The following is a 26,979-nucleotide window of genomic DNA, read 5'->3' on the forward strand; positions in this document are numbered from 1 at the left end:
ACTTTTATTTTCTCACTCATGGGTCTGCAGATTGGCTCTATTAGACATGGGTAGGGTCAACTGGTCTTGGATTCAGGCTACAGGTTGAGTTCAGTTATGTTCCACATGTTTCTCATTTGCTTGGGCTAGAGAATACCCAGGCAAGATCTATGGTGAAAACCCGGAGTATACAAGGGGAAACCAAGCAATATAATCCCTAACACACACTGTTAATAGTCTACCTCAAAACCGCTTTTTCCAGTGACCCAAGTCTGTTAGGCAGATTTTCTGGGTAGTCTTTCAAACTATCAGTTGAGACAGTTTTACTAAATGTATCACTTATACATAATTTGTGTCATCATTCTTCAATTCATTTATTTTTAATAAGTAAAAATTATATATATTTATTGTATATGACACATTGTTTTGAAATATGTATACAGTGTGGAATGGCAAAATTGAGCTAATTAACATATTCATTACCTCACATACTTATTTTTGTGGTGAGAACACTGAAAACACTTAAAATCTATTCTTAGCAATTTTCAGTATAATGCATTGTTATTAACTGTAGTCACGATGATGTACAATAGATCTCTTGAACTTATTCCTCCTATCTAACTGGAATTTTGTGTCCTTTGACCAACACCTGCTCAACCCACACCCTTCACTCCTGCAGCCCCTGGTAACTACCATTCTACTCTCAAGTTCTATGAATTCAGCTTTTTTTTTTGTAATACTCCACACATAAGTGAGATCATGATCTTTCTGTGCCTGGCTTATCTCACTTAACATAATGTCCTCCACGTTCATCTGTATTACTCCAAGTGACAATATTTCCTTCTTTTTAAAGGCTGAATAGCATTTCATCGTAATACATACCACATTTTCTTTATCTATTTATCTGTTGATGAACACTTAAGTTGATTCCATACACTGGCTATTGTGAATAGTGCTGCAATGACCACGGGAGTGCAGATATCTCTTTAACATACTGACTTCCTTTCCTGTAAGATATAGACTCAGTGGTGGGATTGCTAGTTTAGATGATAGTTCTATTTTTAATTTTTTGAGGAACTTCCATACTGTTTTCCATAATGGCTGTACTAATTTATATTCCCACCAACAGTGTGCAGGGGTTCCTTTTCTCCACATCTCTGACACTAATTTTCTTTTTTTTATAACAGCCACTCTAACAGGCATGAGGTAATAGCCATATGTGGTTTTAACTTGCATTTCTCTGATGATTAGTGATGTAGGGCATTTTTAAATATACCTGTTGGCCATTTGTATTTGTTCTTTTGACAAATATCTATTCAGAGCCTTTGCCTATTTTTTAATCAGGTTATTTGTTTTCTTACTATTGAGTTCCTGATATATTTCGGATATTAACCCCTTATCAGATGTATGGTTTGCAGATATTTTCTCCCATCCCATTAGATGTCTCATCATTCTCTTGATTGTTTCATTGGCTGTACAAAGGCTTTTTAGTTTGATGTAATCCCATGTATCTGTTTTTGCTTTTGTTGCCTGTGTTTTCAAGTTCATATCCAAAAAATTCATTGCCCAGACAAATGTCATGGAGCTTTTCCCCTATATTTTTTTCAGTAGTTTTATAGTTTCAAGTCTTACATTTAAGTCTTTAATCCAATTTTAGTTGATTTTTGTACATAGTGTGAGATGAGTCTAATTTCATTATTTTGCATGTGGATATCTTATTGTCCTAACAGCATTTATTGAAGATCCTGTCCTTTTCATATTGCGTGTTCTTGGCACTTCTGTCAAAAGTCAATTGACTATAAATGCACAGATTTATTTTGGGGCTATTTCATTCTATTGGTTTATGTGTCTGTTTTTATGCCAGTACCATGCCATTTTGATTTCTGTAGTTTTATAGTATGTTTTAAAGTCAGACAGTGTGAGCTTCCAGCTTTGTTCATGTAGCTCAAGACTGTTTTGGCTAGTTGGGCTCCTTTGTGGTTCCATATGAATTATAGAATTTGTTTTCTATTCCTCTGAAAAATTCCATTGGAATTTTGATATGGATTGTATTGAATCTGTAGATCACTTTGGGTAGTATGGACAATTTGACAATATTAATTCTTCTGATCCATGAGCACAAGATATCTTTCCATTTCTTCATAGAAGACATTCCATGTCTTCTTATATTTCTTTTATCAATGTTTTATAATTGTCAGTATACAGGTCTTTCACTTCCTTGGTTAAATTTATTCCTATATATTTTTTGTAGATATTATAAGTGGAACTATGTTCTTGATTTCTTTTTTAGATAGTTTGTTTTTTAGATAGTTTAATATTAATTATAGTTTGTATAGAATCACTATTGATTTTGTATGTTGATTTTTTATCCTTCAACTTTACTGAATTTTTATATTCTGTTCTTTGATGGAGTTTTCTATGTATAAGATCACGTTGACTGCAAACAAGGACAATTTAACTTCTTCCTTTTACTCTTGTCTAATTGCTCTGGCTAGGACTTCAGTACTATGTTGAATAGAAGTGGTAAAAGTGGGCATCACTGTCTTGTTCCTGATCTTAGAGGAAAAGCTTTCAAGTTTTCACCTTTGGGTATGATGTTAGTTTTGGGTTTGTCATAGATGGCCCTTATTGTATTGAGGTACATGCATTTTATACCTTATTTGTGGAGCATTTTTATCATGAAAGGATGTTGAATTCTATCAAATGCTTTCTTCTGCATATATTGAGAAGATCACAGGGTTTTTGTCTTCATTCTGCTGATGTGATGTATCATATTTATCAATTTGCGTATGTTGAACCATCCCTGTATTCCTGGGATGAATCCCACTTGATCGTGATGAATAATCTTTTATTGTGCTGCTAGATATGGTTTGTTAGTATTTTGTTGAGGATTTTTGCATCTATGCTCATCTGGGATATTGGTCTGTTATCTTTTTCTTGTAGTTTACTTGTCTGGCTTTGGTATCAGAGAAATGCTGGCCTCATTAAATGAATTTGGAAATATTCCCTCTTCTTCAATTTTTTGGAAGAGTTTAAAAAGGATTCATATTAGTTCCTCTTTAAATGTTTGGTAGAATTCAGCAGTGAAACCATCAGGTCCTTGGCTTTTCTTTGATGGGAGACTTTTTATTTCTAATTTAATCTCCTTACTCATTATTAATCTATTCAGATATTCTGCTACTTCATGATTCAGTCTTGGTAGGTTATATGTAGCTAGGAATTTATTTATTTCTTCTAGGTTATCTAATTTGTTGGCATATAATTGTTTATAATGATAGTCTTTTATGATCCTATTTCTGTGGTGTTGGTTATAATGTCTCATCTTTCTTTTCTGACTTTATCTGAGTCTTCTCTCTCTCTCTTCTTAGTCTAGCTATAGATTTGTCCATTTTGTTTCTTTTTTAAAAAAAAAAAAACCGCCGGGCGCGGTGGCTCACGCTTGTAATCCCAGCACTTTGGGAGGCCGAGGCGGGCGGATCACGAGGTCAGGAGATCGAGACCACGGTGAAACCCTGTCTCTACTAAAAAATACAAAAAATTAGCCGGGCGCAGTGGCGGGCGCCTGTAGTCCCAGCTACTCGGAGGCTGAGGCAGGAGAATGGCGTGAACCCGGGATGCGGAGCTTGCAGTGAGCCGAGATTGCACCACTGCACTCCAGCCCGGGCGACAGAGCAAGACTCTGTCTCAAAAAAAAAAAAAAAAAAAAAAAAAAACCTCTTCATTTCATTGGTCTTTACTATTGTTTTTCTAGTCCCTATCTATTTTTGCTCTGATATTGTTTTCTTCTTTCTGCTAACTGCATGCTTAATTTGTTCTTCTTTTCCTAGTTCCTTGAAGTGTAACACTAGGTTGTGTATTTCAGAACTTGCTTTTCCTTTTTTTTCAGCCCCAGCTCAAAAGATCTTCTTTATTAATATAGGTGTTTATTGATGTGAACTTCCCTCTTAGAACTGCTTTTGCTGCATCTGATAAGTTTTGATATGTTGTATTTCCATTTTTGTTTGTCTTAAGATATTTTTAAATTTCCCTTTTAATTTCTTTACTGACCCACTGGCTGTTCAGGAGTGTATTGTTTAATTTCCATGTGCTTGTGAATGTGTCACTATTTTTCTGTTATATTTTCCTAATTACCTACTATCCAGTCACAAAAGCAATGACTGTGACATAGTTTAGGTTTTGTTAGGACAGCATCTTACTTCTGCATATCAATTTCTGTAGTTTTCAGATTTTAAGGCATAACAACCTCAGACTATCAATGGCTTACAATAGCAAACATGTATTTTCTTGTTCATGAATCTGAAGGTCAGCTGTGGCTCTACTGAACTAATCAGAAATCAGCCAAACAGCTCCTAATTGTGGGTTGGGTTCAGGTTTATTCCACCTTTCTTTCTTCACCTAGACCAGCAGCCAGCTAGGGCATATTTTGCTCATGGCCAATCACAAGAGTTCAAGAGGGCAAGCCAAACCATGCAAATCTATTTAAAGCCTCTGATTAACATTCCACTGGCCAAATTAAGATATATGTCGAAATTCAACATCAATGGGGTGGGGAAGGATAATTATATAATAGTGAACATTTAGGAACAATCCAGGGGTATCTTTTCCCAGGCCAGGAGTACTAAAAGTGCAGCGGCCCTGAGGAAGGAACATGTCTGTCATTTTCTAGGAAAACCAAGGAAGCTAATGTGGCTAGAGAAGAATGAACAAAGAGAGCAATGGGAAAACATGAAATCAGATAGGCTTTGAAGGTTGCAGGAGTAGGTCATGTAAAGCCTGGTAGGCTTAGGACTTCAGTATTTGCTCTGAGTTTGGAGACCTTTGATCAGAGAAATGACATGATCTGCCTGAAGTGGTTAGCAGGGTCACCTTGGCAGTTGTGTTAAGAGTACAATGATGACCCATAAGGGAGACCAATTAGGAGGCTCTTCTAATAATCCAGACTTTAAACCGAAAAATATCAAAAGACACAAAGAAGGCCATTACATAATGGTAAAGGGATCAGTTCAACAAGAAAAGCTAGCTATCCTAAATATATATGCACCCAATACAGGAGCACCCAGATTCATAAAGCAAGTCCTTAGAGACCTACAAAGAGACTTAGACTCCCACACAATAATAATGGGAAACTTTAACACCCCACTGTCAACATTAGACAGATCAATGAGACAGAAAGTTAACAAGGATATCCAGGAATTGAACTCAGCTCTGCACCAAGTGGACCTAATAGACATCTACAGAACTCTCCACCCCAAATCAACAGAATATACATTCTTTTCAGCACCACACCACAACTATTCCAAAATTGACCACATAGTTGGAAGTAAAGCACTCCTCAGCAAATGTAAAAGAACAGAAGTTATAACAAACTGTCTCTCAGACGACAATGCAATCAGACTAGAACTCAGGATTAAGAAACTCACTCAAAACCGCTCAACTACATGGAAACTGAACAACCTGCTCCTGAATGACTACTGGGTACATAACGAAATGAAGGCAGAAATAAAGATGTTCTTTGAAACCAATGAGAACAAAGACACAACATACCAGAATCTCTGGGACACATTCAAAGCAGTGTGTAGAGGGAAATTTATAGCACTAAATGCCCACAAGATAAAGCAGGAAAGATCTCAAATTGACACCCTAACATCACAATTAAAAGAACTAGAGAAGCAAGAGCAAACATATTCAAAAGCTAGCAGAAGGCAAGAAATAACTAAGATCAGAGCAGAACTGAAGGAAATAGAGACACAAAAAACCCTTCAAAAAATCAATGAATCCAGGAGCTGGTTTTTTGAAAAGATCAACAAAATTGATAGACCACTAGCAAGACTAATAAGAAAAGAGAGAAGAATCAAATACATGCAATAAAAAATGATAAAGGGGATATCACCACCGATCCCACAGAAATACAAACTACCATCAGAGAATACTATAAACACCTCTATGCAAATAAACTAGAAAATCTAGAAGAAATGGATAAATTCCTGGACACATACACCCTCCCAAGACTAAGCCAGGAAGAAGTTGAATCTCTGAATAGATCAATAACAGGTTCTGAAATTGAGGCAATAATTAATAGCTTACCAACCAAAAAAAGTCCAGGATCAGATGAATTCACAGCTGAATTCTACCAGAGGTACAAAGAGGAGCTGGTACCATTCCTTCTGAAACTATTCCAATCAATAGAAAAAGAAGGAATCCTCTGTAACTCATTTTATGAGGCCAGCATCATCCTGATACCAAAGCCGGGCAGAGACACAACAAAAAAAGAGAATTTTAGACCAATATCCCTCATGAACATCGATGCAAAAATCCTCAATAAAATACTGGCAAACCAAATCCAGCAGCACATCAAAAAGCTTATCCACCATGATCAAATGGGCTTCATCCCTGGGATGCAAGGCTAGTTCAACATACACAAATCAATAAACGTAATCCAGCATATAAACAGAACCAATGACAAAAACCACATGATTATCTCAATAGATGCAGAAAAGGCCTTTGACAAAATTCAACAACACTTCATGCTAAAAACTCTCAATAAATTAGGTATTGATGGGATCTATCTCAAAATAATAAGAGCTATCTATGACAAACCCACAGCCAATATCATACTGAATGGGCAAAAACTGGAAGCATTCCCTTTGAAAACTGGTACAAGACAGGGATGCTCTCTCTCACTGCTCCTATTCGATATAGTGTTGGAAGTTCTGGCCAAGGCAATCAGGTAGGAGAAGGAAATAAAGGGTATTCAATTAGGAAAAGAGGAAGTCAAATTGTCCCTGTTTGCCGACGACATGATTGTATATCTAGAAAACCCTATCATCTCAGCCTAAAATCTCCTTAAGCTGATAGGCAACTTCAGCAAAGTCTCAGGATACAAAATCAATGTGCAAAAATCACAAGCAGTCTTATACACCAATAACAGACGAACAGCCAAATCATGAGTGAACTCCCGTTCACAATTGCTTCAAAGAGAATAAAATACCTAGGAATCCAACTTACAAGGGATGTGAAGGACCTCTTCAAACCACTGCTCAATGAAATAAAAGAGGATACAAACAAATGGAAGAATATTCCATGCTCATGGGTAGGAAGAATCAATATTGTGAAAATGGCCATACTGCCCAAGGTAATTTATAGATTCAGTGCCATCCCCATCAAGCTACCAATTACTTTCTTCACAGAATTGGAAAAAACTACTTTAAAGTTCATATGGAACCAGAAAAGAACCCGCATTGTCAAGTCAATCCTAAGCCAAAAGAACAAAGCTGGAGGCATCACGCTACCTGACTTCAAACTATACTACAAGGCTACAGTAACCAAAACAGCATGGTACTGGTACCAAAACAGAGATATAGACCAATGGAACAGAACAGAGCCCTCAGAATAATGCCACATATCTACAACTATCTGATCTTTGACAAACCTGACAAAAACCAGAAATAGGGAAAGGATTCCCTGTTTAATAAATGGTGCTGGGAAAACTGGCTAGCCATATGTAGAAAGCTGAAAATGGATCCCTTCCTTACACCTTATACAAAAATTAATTCAAGATGGATTAAAGACTTAAATGTTTGACCTAAAACCATAGAAACCCTAGAAGAAAACCGAGGCAATACCATTCAGGACATAGGCATGGGCAAGGACTTCATGTCTAAAACACCAAAAGCAACGGCAACAAAAGCCAAAACTGACAAATGGGATCTAATTAAACTAAAGAGCTTTCTGCACAGCAAAAGAAACTACCATCAGAGTGAACAGGCAACCTACAGAATGGGAGAAAATTTTTGCAATCTACTCATCTGACAAAGGGCTAATATCCAGAATCTACAAAGAACTCAAACAAATTTACAAGAAAAAAACAACCCCATCAAAAAGTGGGTGAAGGATATGAACAGACACTTCTCAAAAGAAGACATTTATGCAGCCAAAAGACACGTGAAAAAATGCTCATCATCACTGGCCATCAGAGAAATGCAAATCAAAACCACAATGAGATACCATCTCACACCAGTTAGAATGGCAATCATTAAAAAGTCAGAAAACAACAGGTGCTGGAGAGGATGTAGAGAAATAGGAACACTTTTACACTGTTGGTGGGACTGTAAACTAGTTCAACCATTGTGGAAGTCAGTGTGGCGATTCCTCAGGGATCTAGAACTAGAAATACCATTTGACCCAGCCATCCCATTACTGGGTATATACCCAAAGGATTATAAATCATGCTGCTATAAAGACACATGCACACGTATGTTTATTGCGGCACTATTCACAATAGCAAAGACTTGGAACCAAGGCAAATGTCCAACAATGATAGACTGGATTCAGAAAATGTGGCACATATACACCATGGAATACTATGCAGCCATAAAAAATGATGAGTTCATGTCCTTTGTAGGGACATGGATGAAGCTGGAAGCCATCATTCTGAGCAAACTATCACAAGGACAGAAAACCAAACACCACATGTTCTCACTCATAGGTGGGAAGTTAACAATGAGAACACATGGACACAGGAAGGGGAACATCACACACTGGGGCCTGTTGTGGGGTGGGTGGGGGGAGGGATAGCATTAGGAGATATACCTAATGCTAAATGACGAGTTAATGGGTGCAGCACACCAACATGGCACATGTATACATATGTAACAAACCTGCACATTGTGCACATGTACCCTAAAACTTAAAGTATAATAAAATAAAAGAAGAAGACAGATAATGCATATCAATGTGATCATTATTATGACTTCACTTTAGGCTATTCTCCATAGAATAAGTCCCAAAGTATGTGATCATCATGGATAATGGTGGAGAAGATGACATAATTAATGAATCTTTATGTTATAGATTATCTCTTAGGTATTAAATCTATGTTGGATAAAGAACAAAAAATAATAATAATAATAATCCAGGCAAGATAAAAGTGGTGGCTGCACCAAGGTGATACTAGTAGAGGGAATGAGAACTCATTAGATTTTAGATATATTTTCAAGATAGTGTTAAGAGAATTTGCTGAAGACATGTTTATAAGATTGAAAAATAGAAAGGAAAGAAGGTGGTCTCCAGAATTTGGGACCTGAGCACCTGGAGATTAGAGTTTCCATTCCATGAGGACAATGGTAAAATAGTAAACTTAATTTTGTTCTCTAGCTACTATACCATATTTTGAAGATGTATTAGGACTCTCTCCATTGCAAGAGGCAAAAGATCCTTCCAAAATGGCTTAGTCAAAAGGGAAATTTGTTGGATTACTAAATAAAAAGTCTAGGGACAAGGCTGGCTTTTGTCATGGCTTAAATGAGGGGCTCAAATGATGTCATTAAGATCCTGGAGGGTTTTTTCTTCTGCTTTCATCTCATTTCTGCCTTTTCTTGGTTGGTTCCATTCTCAGACAGACTTTCTTCTCTTGGTGTTAAAATGACTATAGAAATCCAGCCTCACATCCTCACTATACTAAGTCTGGTTGAGACATCCTCCTATATAGTAGCTCCCTCAAAAATGCGGATATTGACATTTTTAACAAAGAGATGAAAGATCTGTTCAGTCAAAACTCTAAAATGTTGATGAAATTGAAGACACAAATAAATGGAAAGTATTTTGTGTTCAAGAATCAGAAGAATTAATGTTGTCAAAATGTCTATACTACCCAAAGCTCTCTACAAATTCAATGCAATACCTATTTCAATGATATTTTTCACAGTAACAGAACAAACAGTACTAAAATTTGTATAGAACCACAAAAGAGCCTGAATAGCTAAAGCAAACTTGAGCAAGAACAACAAAGCTGGAGGCATCACACTTCCTGATTTTAAAATATGTTACAAAGCTACAATAACCAAAAGTATATGATACACACATATGAACAGACACACAGCACAATGGAGCAAAATAGAAAGTCCAGAAGTAAAACTATGCATATACAGTCAACTGATCTTTGACAAGGGTGCTAAGAATACACAATGAAGAAAGGATAGTCTCTTGAAAAAATGGTGTTGGTGGCCGAGTGTGGTGGCTCACACCTGTAATCCCAACACTTTCAGAGGCCAAGGCAGGAGAATCACTTTAGCTTAGGAGTTCGAGACCAGCCTGGGCAACAGAGTGAGACCCCACCTCTACAAAAAATAAGAAAATTATCTGGGCCTGGTGGCTCATGCCTGTAGTCCCAGCTTCTCGGAAGGCTGAGGTGGGAGGATCAATGAAGCCTGGGAGGTCAAGGCTGCAGTAAGTCATGATTGGGCACTCGAGCCTGAGCAACAGAATGAGACCCTGTATCAAAGAAAAAAAAAATGGTGTTGGGAAACTGGATATATACATAAAACAGAATGAAACTAGACCTTTATACTACACACAAAAAGTCAACTGAAGATGGGCTAAACACTTAAAAGTAAGACCCGAAACCATCAAACTCCTAGAAGAAACATAGGGGAAAGCACCATGACATTGATCTTGACGATAATTTCATGGCTATAACACTGAAAGCATAGACAACAAAAACAAACATAAACAAGTGTGACTATAACAAACTAAAAAGCTTCTGTACAAGGAAGAAAATATTTAATAGCAGGAAAAGACAACCTATGGAATGGAAGAAAATACTTGTAAATCATATATCTGAATGGGGGTAATCTCCAGAATTTTTAAGGAACTCCTACAACTTAATAGCAAAAAAACCCACTAAGCTGATTTTAAAATGGGCTGAGTACTTGAATAGACATTTCTCCAAGGAAGACATATAAATGGCCAACAATTATATGAAAAGTTGTTCAACATCACTAATTACCAGAGAAATTCAAATCAAAACCACAATGAGATATCATCTCACACCTGCTTGGTCAAAAAGTTAAAAAATTGTGTTTGCAAGGATGTGGAGAAAATGAAGCCTTTATACATTGTCAGTGAGAATGTAAATTGGTATAGCCATTATGGAAAACAATATGGAGTTTCCTCAAAAAAAATTTAAAAGTGAATTACCATATGATACAGTAATCACCCTTCTGGTATTTATCTAAAAGAATGGAAATCCAGATGCTAAAGAAATATTAGCATTCCCATATTTATTGCAGTACTATTCACAATAGCCAAGATGCAGAAACAAGTGTCTATCAATGGATGAATGGATAAAAAAGATGAGGGGTGTGTGTATGTGTATGTATGTGTACATACTGGAATATCATTTAGCCTTTGAACCTGGAGGACATTATGCTCCATAAAATAAGCCAAACACAGAAAGACAAATACTACGTGATCTCACTTTTATGTGAAATATAAAAAAGTTGACCTAATAGAGAATAGAAGGGTCATTACCAGGGGTCAGGGAGATGTTAGTCAAAGGTGTAAACCTGCAGTTGTAGCCGGGCATGGTGGCTCATGCCTGTAATCCCAGCACTTTGGGAGGCCGATGCGGGTGGATCACGAGGTCAGAAGTTCAAGACCAGCCTGGCCAACATAGTGAAATCCCATCTCTACTAAAAATACAAAAAATTAGCCGGGTGTGGTGGTGGGTGCCTGTAATCCCAGCTAAGGAAAATCACTTGAACCTGGGAAGTGGAGGTTGCAGTGAGCTGAGATTGCACCACTGCACTCCAGCCCGCGCAACAGTGCAAGACTCCATCTCAAAATAAATAAATAAATAAATAAATAAACTTGCAGTTGTAAGATTGTAGCAGGAAGAGCCACAGACAAAACCCCTCACACACCAGGTTAAAGAAGGAAGGGGTTTATTTGGCCGGGAGCATCAGCAAAACTCCTGTCTCAAGAGCCGAGCACCCCGAGTGTGCAATTCCTGTCCCTTTTAAGGGCTCACAACTCTAAGGGGGTCTGCATGAGAGGGTCGTGATTGTTTGAGCAAGCAGGGGGTACGTGACTGGGGGCCACATACATCAGTAATTAGAAAGAAACCGAACAGGACAGGGATCTTCACAGTGCCTTTTTTATGCAAATAACCAATTAGGTCAGGGGTCCATCTTTAACTACCAGGCCCAGGGTGTGACGCTGGGCTGTTTGCTTGTGGATTTCATTTCTGCCTTTTAGTTTTTACTTCTTCTTTCTTTGGAGGCAGAAATTGGGCATAAGACAATATGAGGGGTGGTCTCCTCCCTTAAGATGAATACATTTTGAAGACCTAATGTACAATGTGGTGACTATAGTTAATAATATTGTATTGTATACTTGAAATTTGCTAAAAGAATGGGTCTTAAGTATTCTCATCACGAAAAGCAAAATAAGTGGTAACTATGTGAGGTGATACATGTGTTAATTAGCTTGACTGTGGTAATAATTTCAAAATGTATACTTAAAACATCATGTACACCTTAAATATATACAATTTTTATTTGTCAATTTAGACCTCAATAAAGTTAGAGGGAAAAAAGCAAAGATGATTCTTATCAGGCTGGTTTAGACATGTGTCAACCCATAAATCACTCACTGTGACTAACAGGATGGACTATGCTGATTGGCGTCAGCCTGGGTTATTTGACAAACTTTCACAGGATTCACCCAGACTTCAAGAACTGAGAGTGGGTAGGATTAAATTCCCTAACAAAATTAAAGACAGTTGCCAGAAGAAGAGGGAATGGGTTCTGGGGACATGAACAACAAATTTGGACAAAGTCCCAATTCAGAAAAATTTTAAACAATCGCATAGCACAAGAATAAGTGTTTTACCTCCTCCCATATTCTCTCCTGTGCCATCACAGTCTCCCTTTCCCTCCATTTGCCAGTCTTTCCCTTTCTCCTCTCTCCACCCTCAATACTTTAAAGGATTATACTCAAATATTCTAGTGGGTTTGTTAAAATACCATGCAAGTCTTTACTTCACAAACACCTTCTCTTTCCAAGTTATATATATCAGGACACTCATGGATAAATATTCATACCCATGCCCACAATTCAGGCAGTTATACATACACACACACCCTCTGGAGTAAAAAATAACAGTAAAAAGAACAAGTTTGTATTCTGTGTGATCATTTTCAAAAACTAAATGAATCCCTACCATGGTCAGATATTGATTATGTGCCATATTTTGGGTATAGGCATCTTTATCAAGATATTTTTCTAGCATTATAAAAATGTTAACTTTTAAAGAATAAACAGATGAAACATAATACCAATTAAATTCTAACTTTTAAAAATTAAACTTTTAATTTTGATTAACTTGCTGTTGTAAGAAATAATACAGAGATGTCAGGGACCCTGTTTTCTGTTTCCCCTAATGGTAACATCTTGCAAAACTACAGTGCCATGTTACAATAATGCTATTTATATTCATGCAGTCAAAATGCTGACCATTTCCATGACCATAAGGATCCCTCATATTGCCCTCTTAAAGCCATACCCACTCCCTCCTGTCCTTACCTTGCAGTTATCCCCTGGCAACTACAAATCTGTTCCGCATTTCTGTAAATGTATCATTCACAAATGTTTTTTCACATCCCTGTGAAATCACACAATATGTAACGTGCTGGGATTGGCTTTTATCAGTTGGCATACTTCTTGGAATACTCATCCCCCACCCCCAAGTTGATGCATACATCCACAGTTTCTTCCTTTTTATTTCTGTGCAGTATTCCATGATATGGATTTACCACAGCCTATTTAACCATTCACCTGTTGAAGAACATGTGGGTTGTTTTCAGTTTGGGGCCATTATGAACATAACGTTAGTGTACAGGTTTATGTGAAATAAGTCTTCATTTCCCTGAGATAAAAACCCAGGAGTTCAATTGGTAGGTGGTATGGTAGTTATGGTACATACATGTTTAATTCTTTAATTGACTGCCAAACTGTTTTCCAAAATGGATGTACAATTTTCCATTCCCAAGAACAGTTTATGAGTAATCCATTTTCTGTGCATCCTCACCAAAATTTGGTATTGTCACTATTTTCTATTTTAGCCATTCTGACAAGTGTGTTATCTCATTGTGGTTTTAATTTGCATTTCCATAACAGTTAAATGATGTTGAATATCTTTTCACATGCTTATTTGCCTGGGCCCCTGCTTAACCTTCACTGACACTACCTTGAAGAAGGGGTTGGGGCACTCCCACTGGGCTTGTGTTGGCATGGGTGGGTGTGGGAGTCAGTCATTTCTGTGGTGCTAGGCTGGAGTAGAACAGTTAACTGTCTAAAAGGTTTTGGTCTCTTTAGGCTGTCCGTCTCCTGGTCCTTGGGCTAGAAGGAACAGGCTTATGTAGGGATTTTTTTAAATTGCATTCATTGGCATTTCTGGGTTGCCAGCCTCTCCAGCTTTAAAGCGAGAATATATGACACGAAAAGAAAACCCAGTGAACTCATCATCATGCCACTCTTCTGGCCTTGAACTCCCTAGCTAGTCTGCCTTCTCCTTTCCATCTTTTAGAGCTTCTTATGTAATACCCAGAATTTTTGGTTGTACTTAGTGGGAGGAATAAAGTACTTCTCATCTTCTTAGAAGTGGGAATCTCAAAACAATTTCATGTCTGCATGTGTACTCTTTGATATGTTGATTAAATATTGATTTTAAGTATGATTCTTTTACTAGAAAAAACATTTCAAAACAAAGAAGGAAAGGAATTCTACCATAGCAAGCCACCCAAATGCCAGAGAAGGACAAGAGGTAAATCTTCATTAATCTAGTCATTAAAAGTTTTTTAAATGAATGAAAGAGAATGGCAAGTTATTTTCTCTTATACTTCTTATACCCAAATTTTCCCCCAGGAGAAGTTAAAATTTAGTTCATATTATTTACTGTTTATAAAAACACAAAAGATCCTTGACAGATGAGAGGTGGGCCTTAATAAGATGCCATATTTAAATTTCATTTATACTTTTACCTTACTCTAAAAAGTATTTGAGGAAGCTTACAAAGATGCATCCAGGGTAGCAAGAATAAAGAAATTAAAAGTAAGAAAAATTAACTGGGAATATAAGGGTATAAAAATAAAAATAGTGGTACTGAAACATCAGCTTCTACCATGACAACAGGAAGAGCTCTGCAAACCCATTCACCAGCAAAACTGGTGAAATTATCCACAACAACAACAACAAACAACAACAGATATTTAAAGTCTCTGAAATGGTCTTAAGGTTATACAGCAAATGAAACAAAAATCTATTCAAGAAAGTCTACTAAAATTCATTAAAAACTGTGAAAGCCTGTGGTATTTCAATCAAGACTGCCTCTTCCCCTACCCCCACCCGACTCTGCAGCTCAGTAAGACAGAAAGTCCACACTAGTGTAGACAAGAAATTAGGGCTCCCTCTCCCCAGAGCTACCAAAGGGCTATCCCAGGAGGGGCAGGATATCAGTATTTCTTATTCTTCCCCCAGCCGCCTGTTGCTAAGTCAGGTGAGTGCAGACAAGAGATGTGGGCTCCCTTCCTCTCCCAGTCCCCATTCATGCGACAGAGGCTCTACTTCAGATGCTCTACCACTGAGCATTCTTGGGCTCTGATTGCCCTTATCTTGGTTTGTAAAATGATGGTTCCACACTGGGAGAGGCAAATGCAGGAGACATAAGTCTACTGCCTCCCCTCCATCTACAGTTCAGCTCCTAAAGCAGGGTATCACTTGGAGGGAAGAATGCCATTTCCGCCATCCCCAGCTCATAAGCCATAGCTTATAAATTTTGCCCTGATGAAAAACTAGGTCATAAAACAGATAGCTCCTAATCCCTTCCAGAAAAAGAGAAGTTAAGCTTAAGGACAGTCTCAAAACCAGTGCAATTATGGCTTAAAAAAAAATTCTGGAGGACAAATATATTACTGGTGGAAGTTATCTTACCAGCAGCAAATCCGTATGGGTCTGCAGCAACATCAATTCTTGCCTTCCACTTCTGCCCTAAAACTTGCCTCAGTCTCTTTTTCTGCCTTTTGCCCCTGAGTAAAATGTTAAAATGTTCAGGTACCAGTTAAACTCTGCCATTTTGTTTCTTAATGCGCATGCTTGAGCTCACTCCTGAGCTCTCATCAGGAAGCAGCTGATCACAAGTCTCAGGTGTTTCCTATCTGTAGAAAGACTGCCTTTCCCTGCTGCTGGCTGCAACCAATTATTATTTTAGAGAGGCTGTTAACAACCACCTGACCATCCCCTAATGTCTGACATTCCTGGTGGGGTTTTGGTGGAGCCCTCTCCTGCCTTACTGATGCCTGATTAGCTACCTACTGCAACAACACTGGTAGATTCATTGGAGCTACAAGCTAAACTGAATACTGACTAGTTTGCCAGAGAGAACTGGAGAAAGAGACAGCTAGCAGGAGTCTTACTGGAGTCAGAAAAAATCTTAAACACTGACCTCTGCAACTATCTTTTTGAAGAAGTCCAAATTTGATTGCATTTAGTCTGAAGAGCAGAGCTGAATGTGGTCAGGGAAATGTAGCACTGTCATCCCAAGTGAATGTGGATATACCTAAGTCTGTACCCCTGAGGACCAACATCAGAGGCTTAGTACTGCAGGGAGCAGAGATGGCTATAAAGGAGTAATGCTCCTTTTCCTCTGCTCTCCCTTCTAGAATTACATTATTTCAGGAATGTAATATGAATAGGAATTAAAAATTTTTTTATGGTAAACAAATCCTCTAATTGATACCCCTGTGTTAAATCATTTGCAGGACCCAATAACCAAAATAGGTTTTGTTAGGGGATTTTTTTTTAATGTATATATTGCAAGACACATATTGATTTAGTTCTCATAAATATATCCACAGAGTGGTTTTCCCCACCTATCCAAGCTACATTTAACATAAAATATTACAAATCCCTTTATATTAAATGCTCATGTATTTGCATCTTTCTTCATTGGAGCTTTTAAAATTGTATGAAATCATTATATTTAATGTTAGATACTTCCAAATGGAAAATAACCTTCGTTTGGTCAAAGGCTTTGAGAAAGTTGCATACATTCTAAGTGTGCCCATAAGCTAATAGGAGACTGTGGTCACTTACCTTGAAATTCCTACTTGTCTTTCACAAAAAGAGTGAACAATCTCATTTTCACTCAGGTAAATGGCTGAGGACAACTTAAATTCATGCTCTTGAACTATTTCTTACTTTGTTTGCTTATAAGACATCAATACATCCCTAAAATAATATTGGTAAATTATTTTTTTAAATATTTCAGTTAACTTTGTTTCCCACCAAGACACTCTCACTTGTTGATTCTGAAGAATTTCAGCAAAAACAATTATATATTACTGTGGTCAGAAATTGTAGCTCATGTACATAAGATCACTGACCTGGTGATATTTTTCTGTAGAATTGAGTGTAATAGTTTATTATGGTTCACAGAATCATTTTGCTTAAGAGATGGGAGCTAAAAATGACAAGAGTTTATCAAATCAAGTCTTACTAATTTTCTTCAGCCTGATTTCACTCCTTGTCTTGCTAGTGATTACATAATATCACTACTTTTAAATTTGTGTAATTTTTTCTAGAATGTTTCTTTCTTCAATAATCAAATTTTGATTTTTACATTTTTCTCCCATTTTCATACTGATTTTGCCCATTTTTTTGCTGCCAATCAATTATATATATGAAGAGGTGGGTTTGAGCTTTTAACTCCATTTCATAGTCTACTTTTATTGTGGGTTGTTTTTGTTTTTGTTTTGTTTCTGAGATGGAGTCTAGCTCTGTCACCCAGGCTGGAGTGCAGTGGCGCCATTTCAGCTCACTGCAACCTCTGCCTCCCAGGTTTAAGCGATTCTCCTGCCTCAGCCTTCCGAGTAGCTGGGATTACAGGTGCTGCCACCACGCCCCGCTAATTTTTTTTTTTTTTTTTCTTTAGTAGAGCCGGGGATTTCACCATGTTGGCCAGGCTGGTCTCGAACTCCTGACCTCAAGTGATCCGCCCCCCTCGGCCTCCCTAAGTACTGGGATTACAGATGTGCACCGTGCCCAGCCTCATCTTTTTATATATAAGCAGAGTTTTGCAATCTGTTTATATATTTTACATAATTTTATATCTTTTCACCAATTTCACACTTTTATCTTCCCATATGTTTGTTCTTCTAATTTAAATAAGTGAGATTATAAGAATACTATTTTTTTGTCTCTTTCTCATTATAAATAAATTCTATGTGATGTGGAAAATTTTTAAGCCCCCTTTACTGCCAAAATATAGTATCAATATTTTCTTCTACTCATTGATGCAGGAGAAAAGTAGTGTAGTGAAAAATATTAGAATATTCTGATTTATAAGATAATTTTGGTCCTTCTAAACCTGTAAGGATGAAATGAGAAATATTTGTTAAAAATGCACAATACCATAAATCATATAGGAAATATACCCCATTTCATGTTGATAAAATAGCATTGTTTTCTTTGATTCTACATTCCATTAGGTTTATGATAGAGGACATTTGCTGCAAAGACACAAACAATCAAATTCTGATGTGAAAGGTAATACTCTGCTTCTACCTTCTCATAAACAATTAATTCATTTACTCAACTAAGAATTTTTGGTGCCACAACTTTGAGGTTGCCACTGTGCTTGGTGCTAGGGATATTAAATGTATATGATACCATTTCTTCCCTGCAGGACCTCATCCTTTAATCAGGAAAGAAACAACAACAAGCCAAGTGCAGTGTCATAGACACAATGCCAGTAGTCTGTTCAGGGTTCCCAGGGAGCACAGAGAAAGGAGTGGTCAATTAAACTGGAGAACAGAGAGGTTTGAGGCCTATCCCCAAGGTTTTGAAAGGTTTGCCCCCAAAGGGAAAGGGATTTATGTTTTAAAAACCATCTTTTTCCTCTCATTTCGTAATTTAATAGAAGACAAGCCCAGGAGAGAAATTAATTCATAGACTGTTCATTGGCTTCTACTGCAACCTGCTAAGTCTGATGTGAATCTTTAACTGACTCTCTAGCATCCTGTTTTCTTTTTTTTTCCTGAATTCTGTCATTTTATCTTTAGTTGAGGTCCTTTGGCAGGGGGAAATCATATAATTTAAGCAATATTTTAATTTTATCTAAAATACCTAATTTTTTATGTGTATATATATATTAATTTATTGTACATTTTTATCTACCTGTTTTCCAAAAGGATTTGAGGTAACCTAATTACACACACACACACACACACACACACACTCATATATCCATTTAGTTTATGATGTAGCAAAATAATTAAAAATATAGGAGATAAGAACCTAAGAACCATGCCTAGGAAAGGGGAGAATACTATTATAATTAAAATAGTCAATTCACTTAAACTTTATTTTTTCTGATAATGGTCAGCTAGGCATATTCAGCGGCTTTTTATAAGTAACTTTTATATATTCTTTTGTTAACTTTTAATGTCAAAAATTAAAAATAAAGATAAGCAAAAGAAAGTAAAAATTATATTTTAGAATATTTATTTTAAATGCTTTCCTATATTTATCCATATACACACCATGTTAATGAATCACATAATCATCGCATTATTTTGCAACCTACTTTTAAATTTTAAATTATATAAAGAGTATATTATAAACCTCTTTATATGTAAATAAATGGCAGCAAAGTATTCCATTCTATTAATTAAGCCACCCCCAGTGTTAAACTTACATTTTGTTTCCGATTTTTTTCCTATTGTAAACAACAATGAAAACTTTATAACTCTCTATTTCTGTGTTTTCTTAATTATTTCTTTATAACAAATTCCTAGAAAAGGAATTGCTGGCCCAAAATGTATGAACATTTTTAAATGCAACAAAAATTTGTAACATTTGAAGACTGCTTATCTTAATTTCATTGAACTAAACTACTGTCTACAAGTTATTTACTAGCATTTTCCACTTTGAAAAAAGATGAAAAATATGAAATGTAAATGGGCGAATTATTTTCATGCTACTATGATCTTTATCATCTTCTCTAGATACAAGGCCAAATGAACCAGATGATTATATGGTTGGTTATTTCAGAAGACAGTTACCTGATCAAGGTTTGGGTGAGTAAAATAGGAACACAGACAGTAATGAGTGGTCCCCTATGATCTGAATGTTATTTTCCTCTCTAGCTCTAGAAATACACAGGGGAAACAGTAGAAATTTACTGTATGTCAATTTGCTTTCTTTTAATTTCACCCAGTCAAAACCAAAACAAAAGAATATTCATCTCATTGTCTAATCTTTTCATTCCCATCTCACCAAATCTTAGAGCAGAGAGAAACCTTGAGAATGCTCTAGTTTCACCTTCTGCCCATGACAGGCCCCAGGCTCATCCAACCTCTAGTTAACTACACTTGGTGACAAGTACTTTACTAAATTGCAATATAATTCATTCCATTGCTAAAGAGCTGTAGCATTGAAAAAGTTTATTTTCAATAAACTTTAACAGTAAAAAGTTAAAAATATGTGTCCTTGTAAACTTCATCCACTTCTTTTAATCTGTCCTCTCTAATAACACAAAATAGTGAAGAAACCTTAAAGGTAAATAATTCCAACTGACTCATTTTCCCCAATTCTCCTTGAAATAATGCAATTGTAATACCTTCTCTATTTTTTAAAAAGCTGCCATTTATTTCCCTGAAATTTTCCCTGTTTCTTTCAACCATCCATAAAACACCGTGATTTAAGTCCCTTTACCATTTTATTTTACTCTTTTTTGTTGCTATTCAAGCTTAAATGAAACTGAACACAGTATTGCAGATGTTGTCTAATGAGTGCAAAATATATCTTCATTTTTATTTGCTCCTTTATAGATACTAGTTTTCCATTAATGCAGTTTAAGATTATATTTTTTCTTTTGAAAATTATCCTAAAATCTTGACATTGGATTTCACATATTCAAACTTTTAACGTTTTATTTTCATAGTGCTACTGCTAAGTTGTATCTCCTCCATTCTCTACTTCTTCACCTATTATTTGGTTCATTGTGCTTGACCTTAAATTTATTCCTGTTAAATTTAAATTTAACCTTCTTAGATTCAGCCTTTCATGAACTATTATGTCATATTGTTATACTATATATAGATATGCATGTGTGAATACATATATGTGTGTGTATATATACATATACATAGATACATGTATTTGACCTCTTGTCAAAGCTTCAGACCCTGTATGTAACTATCTGCTATACATCTCCACACAGGTCCCACATATCCAAATTCAAATTCATCTAATTCCACACTAAATGCTCTTCCTCACATATTCTCAATAAAACTGATGGCAGTACTATCTCCATAACCACTCCAGCTACAAATCTGATCTGTATCCTTTTTTCTCACTTTCACTTCTGTCCCTCATATCCAGTCAGCCACTGAATCCAGATGATTTTACCTCAGAATCTCTTTTTCTCTATCTTAACTACCATCATTACCATCATTCTTTTCAGATTCTTATCATCATCCACTTACCAGGAGTTCTGTAGTTTTCTAGTCAGTCTCCCTGCCACCAATATTGTCATTCTAATTACACCCTTCATACTACCATCAAAGTGATTTAGCAGAAACACAAATCTGACTATGCAACCTCACCACCTAAAGCCTTTTAGTGATTCCCAGTCATCTAACAGGGGTTGGACTGACACTGCCCTAAGACTGGCACTGCCTTTTCTTTAGGCTTTCTCTTTCTCATTTTAATTTCTTTTTACATTTAATTTTAAAATAATTTCAAGAATAGTAAAAAAACTTTCTCTCTCTATTAATCAATCTATCTTTTTTCCCATTATCCATTCTCTAAGAAAAAGAACATTCTCTTACATTAAACTCAGGAAATTCAACTTGATACAACATTATTTTGTATCATATATAATTCAGTTTTGCCAAATATATCAATAGTGTTCTTCAGAGCAAACTTACTATCTAATTCAAGGTGTAATACGGGATCATGAATTGCGTTGAATTATCATATTTCTTTATTCTCCTAATTTGGAACATTGGCTCAGCCTTTCTTTGTCATTCACAACACTGTCATTTTTAAAGATTATTGGCAAGTTGTCTTATAGAATATCTGGTTTTAAAATTTTAGTGAACAAAAGAATTACCAAAAGAGTTTATGTAAATCTCAGCTTCTGACCGAGTAGGTCTTTGATGTCACCCCTTAATTTGTATTGTTTATATGGGATTTCAGATAATTCTGGCATTGATGACCTGCAGACCACACTTTGCAAGTTACCACTATGGGGGCCACAGTGAAAATTGGTTGGAGACCAAGCAGTTGGGGCCCAGCCCATCCAAACCTTTTTCATCTTGAATAGCTTTCTTATGTAATTTTCTTTCAATAATGGTCTATTACTCAAAATTTTTTCCTTTTATTATTTTTAATTGACATAATAATTGTACCAAACCTATTTCATCCTGAATAGTTTTCTTATGCAATGTTTCTTTCAATAATGGTCTATAACTCGAAATTTTTTCCTTTTATTATTATTTTTAGTTGATGTAATAATTGTACATATGGGGTACAGTGTGATATTTTGATACATGTATACAATGTATAATGATCAAATTGAGGTAATTAGCATCACCTCAAACAGTTATCATTTCTTTGTGTTTGGTACATTCAAAATCTGCTCTCCTAGCTATTTGAAAATACACAATAAATTGTTAATTATACTCACCCTATAGTTTTATGGAACACTAGTCCCTATTCCTCCTATGTAGCTGTAATTAGTATCTGTTAAGCAACCTTCGACTATCCTTTCCATCCCTCTATCCTTCTCTGCTTCTATTAACCACTATTCTATACGCTCTACTTCTATGAAATCAACATTTTAAGCTTCTACATATGAATGAGAACATGCAGTATTTATCTTCCTGTGGCTGGCTTATTTCACTTAACATAATGTCCTCCAAGCTCATCAGTGTTGCCACAAATGACAGAATTTTGTTCTTTTTTATGGTTAAATACTATTCTATTGTGTATATATACCATATTTTCTTTATCATTTCATCTGTTGATGGACACTTAGGTTGATTCTGTATCTTGGCTGTTGTGAATAGTGCTGTAATGACCATGAGAGTGCAGATATCTCTTTGACATACTGATTTCCTTCTTTTTGGATATATACCCAGTAGTGGGATTGCTGTATCATATAGTAGTTCTGTTTTTAGTTTTCTGGGTAAGCTCCATATTATTCTCCATAATGACTGTACAAATTTGCATTCCCACCAGAAGTGTGCAGGGATTCCTTTTTCTCTACATCCTCTCCAATACTTGTTATCTTTTATCTTTTTGATAATAGCTATTCTAACAGATATGAGACCATATCTCCTTGTGGTTTTAATTTGCATTTCTCTGATGATTAGTGCTGTTGGGCATTGTTCCATATACCTGTTGGCCATTTGTATGTCTTCTTTCCAGAGATGTCTATTCAGCTCATTTGCCCATTTTTAAAGTAGGTTACTTTTGTTTGTTTGTTTATTTTTGCTATTGACGTAAGTCCCTTATATATTCTGGATATTAATCCCTTGTTAGATAGTTTGCAAATGTTTTCTCCCATTCTGCAGGTTATCTCGTCACTCTGTTGATTGTTTCCTTTGCTGTGCAAAAGATTTTCAGTTTGATAGAATTCCATTTGCCTATATTTGCTTTAGTTGCCTGGGCTTTTGAGGTCTTCTCCATAAAATCTTTCATCAGACCAATGTCCTGAAGCATTTCCCTTGTGTTTTCTTCTGGTAGTTTCATAGTTTGGGGTCTTACATTTAAGTTCTTAGTCCATTTTGAATTGACCTTTTCTATGGTGAGAGATAGGAGTCCAGTTTCATTTTTCTGTATATTGATATCTAGCTCTCCTGGCACAGTTTACTGAAGAGATTATCATTCCCCTATGAATGTTCTTGGCACCTTTGTCAAATATCAGTTGTCTGTAAATAAGTAGATTTCTTTTGGGGTTCTCTGTTCTGTCTCATTGTTCTACATATCTGTTTTTATGTTTTTAACCATTCTGGTTTGATTACTATTGCCTTCATTTTGAAGTCTGGTAGTGTGATGCCTCTAGCTTTATTCCTTTTGCTCAGGATTTGCTTTTGCTATTTGGGGTCTTCTGTGGTTCTGCACAAATTTTAGGATTGTTTTTTCCATTTCTGTGAAAAATGTTGTTGGTATTTTGATAGGGAGTGCATTGAATCAACAGATAACTTTGGATAGTATGGATATTTTCACAATATTAAGTCTTCCAATCCATGAACATGAGATGTCTATTTGTATCCTCCTTAATTTTTTTCATCAGTGTTTTATAGTTTTCCTTGTAGAGATATTTCACCTCTTTGGCTAAATTTATTCCTACATATTATTTTTTGTAGCTATTGTAAATGGGATTGTTTTTCTTGATTTCTTGTTTTGATGGTTTGTTCTTGGGATATAGAAATACCACTGATCTTTGTATGTTGGTTTTGTATCCAACTTTACTAAATTTATCAGTTCTAGGAGTATTTGATAGAGCCTTTAGGGTTTTCTGTATGTAAGATCATATCGTCTGCAAACAGGGACAATTTGACTTCTTTCTTTCCAATTTGGATGCCCTTTATTTCTTTCTCTTGCATATTTGCTTTGGCCAGAACTTGCATTACTATGTTGAACAAAAGTAAGCATCATTATCTTGTCCCACATCTTAGGGGAAAAGCTTTCAACTTTTCCTCATTCAGCATGATATTGGGTGTGGTTTGTCTTGCATGGCCTTTATTGTGTTGAGGTACATTCCTTCCATAACTTATTTGGTGAGAGTTTTTGTCACAAAAAGACGTTTTTGTGACAAATGCTTTTTCTGCATATATTGCGACAAATGCTTTTTCTGCATATATTGAGATGATCATAGGGTTTTTTTCCTCCATCCTGTTGATGTGATGTATCCCATTTATTAATGTATCACATTTACTAATGTGTGTATATTGATTCATCCTTGCATCCCTCGGATGAATCCCACTTGATCATGGTGAATAATTTTTTTCAATGTGCTGCTGGGTTTAGGAGATTTGGTTTGTTAGTATTTTTTTGAGGACTTTTACATCTTTATTTATCAAGAACATATGCCAATAGGTTTCTTTTGTTGTTGTTGTTGTGTCCTTGTCTGGTTGATACCAAGGTAATATTAGTCACACAGAATAAGTCTGGAAGAATTTCCTCATCTTCAACTTTCTAAAAGAGTTTGAGAAGAACTGGTATTTGTTCTTCTTGAAATGTTTGGTAGAATTCTGCAGTGATATAATCAAGTCCTGGGGTTTTCTTCAATGGAAGACTATTTATTACAGATTCAATCATTACTCATAATTGGTCTGTCTGGGTTTTCTATTTCTTCTTTGCTTGATCTTAGTAGATTGTACATGTCTAGAAATTTATTCATTTCTGCTAAGTTTCCTAATTTGTTGGAGTACAGTTGTTTGTAATAGTCTCCAATGATCCTTGTATTTCTGTGGTATCAGTTGTAACGTCTTCTTCGTTCTGATTTTATTTGGGTCTTTTCTTTTTTTCTCTTGGTTATTCTAGCTAATGGTTTGTTGATTTTATCTTTCAAAAAAAACCAACTTTTCGTTTCATTGATCTTTTATAATTTTTAATCTCAATTTCATTTATTCTACTCTGATCTTTATTATTTCTTTCCTTCTACTAATTTTTGGTTTGGTTTGTTCTTGCTTTTTTAGTTCCTTGTGGCACATAATTAGGTTGTTTATTTGAAATCTTTCTACTTTTTGGATATAGGCATTTATTGCTATAAACTTTCCTCTTAGTGCTGCTTTTGCTGTATCCCATAGGTTTTGGTATGTTGTGTTTCTATTTACATTGGTTTCAATACATTTTTTAATTTCCTTTTTACTGTCTTCAGCAGTTATTCAGAAGTATGTTGTCTAATTTCCATGTAACTATACAATTTTGAAAGTTCTTCTTGTTATTGACTTCTAGTTTCATTCCACTGTGGTCCAAAAAGATATTTGATATTATTTCAGTTCTTTTAAATTTCTTGAAAATTATTTTGTTCCCTAACATAAGTCTTAGAGGATGTTCCATGTGCTGATGGAAGGAATGTGTATTCTGTACCTGTTGGATGAAATGTTCTATAAATGTTTATTAGGTTCATTTGTTCTAAAGTGCAGTTTAAGTTCAATGTTTCTTTTTTATTTTCTGACTAGATGATCTGTCCAGTGATGACAGTGATGTGTTAAAGTCCTCTTTGATATTATTATATCAAATTCTATCTCTCCCTTTAGATCTAATAATATTTGCTTTATGTTTCTGGGTGCTCCAGTGTGGGGTGCATATGTATTCACAATCATTATATCTTCTTATCGAGTTGATCCTTTATCCTTATAACCTTCTTTGTCTCTTTACAGTTTTTGACTTAAAGTCTGTTTTATCTGATATAAGTATAGATACTTCCACTCATTTTTGGTTTCTGTTTGTGTGGAATATTTTTTCCATCCCTTCAGTTCAGCCTAAATATGTCTTTATTGTGAAGTAAGTTTCCTGTAGGAGCATATAGTTGGTTTTTAAAATCCATTCAGACAGTCTATATCTTTTAAGTGGGGAATTTAATTTACTTACATTTAAGGTTTTTATTAATAGGTGAGGACATACTCCTATCATTTTGTTGTTTTCTGGTTGTTTTGTACGTCCATTGATCCTTTCCTTCTCTCTTGTTGTTTATCATTGTCATTTAATGGTTTTCTGTACTGATAAGGTTTAATTCTTTTCTCTCTTTTGTGTATCTGTTCTACCAGTGAGTTTTATACTTTTATATGTTTTAATGATAGTGATTATTATCTTTTTCCTTCCAAATATAGTATTCCCTAGATTATTTCTTGTAAGACCAGTCTAGTTGTGATAAATTACTTCAGTTTTTGCTTGTCTATGACAGACTTTATTTCTCTCTCATGTCTGAAGGATAGCTTTGCTGGGTCTCATATTCTTGACTGGCATTTTTTTTTCATTCTGCACTTTGAATTTATCATCCCATTCTCCTCTAGCCTGTAAAGTTTCTGCAAAGAAATCTGCTGTTAGTCTAATGATGATTCCCTTGTGTGTGACTTGATGCTTTTCTCTTGCTGTTTTTAGAATTCTTTGTTCTTGACTTTTGACAATATAACTGTAATGTGTCTT

At 35.7% G+C, this 26,979-nt stretch overlaps 1 protein-coding gene across 2 annotated transcripts in view; it reads left to right on the forward strand.

Annotated features, from left to right (window-relative positions):
• The window catches only part of LOC100588251 (cytosolic carboxypeptidase 3), a 116,481-nt gene that overhangs the window by 42,523 nt on the left and 46,979 nt on the right, over positions 1–26,979 (forward strand). For both annotated transcript variants that reach the window (XM_030825717.1, XM_030825716.1), the window contains 3 exons: positions 14,507–14,581; positions 18,303–18,360; positions 19,821–19,892. In XM_030825717.1, coding sequence (XP_030681577.1) covers positions 14,507–14,581; positions 18,303–18,360; positions 19,821–19,892 — 205 coding nt within the window. The remainder of the gene's footprint in view (positions 1–14,506; positions 14,582–18,302; positions 18,361–19,820; positions 19,893–26,979) is intronic.

This window comes from Nomascus leucogenys, chromosome 13 (assembly GCF_006542625.1).
Source record: "Nomascus leucogenys isolate Asia chromosome 13, Asia_NLE_v1, whole genome shotgun sequence".
Classification (NCBI taxonomy): Eukaryota; Metazoa; Chordata; class Mammalia; order Primates; family Hylobatidae; genus Nomascus; species Nomascus leucogenys.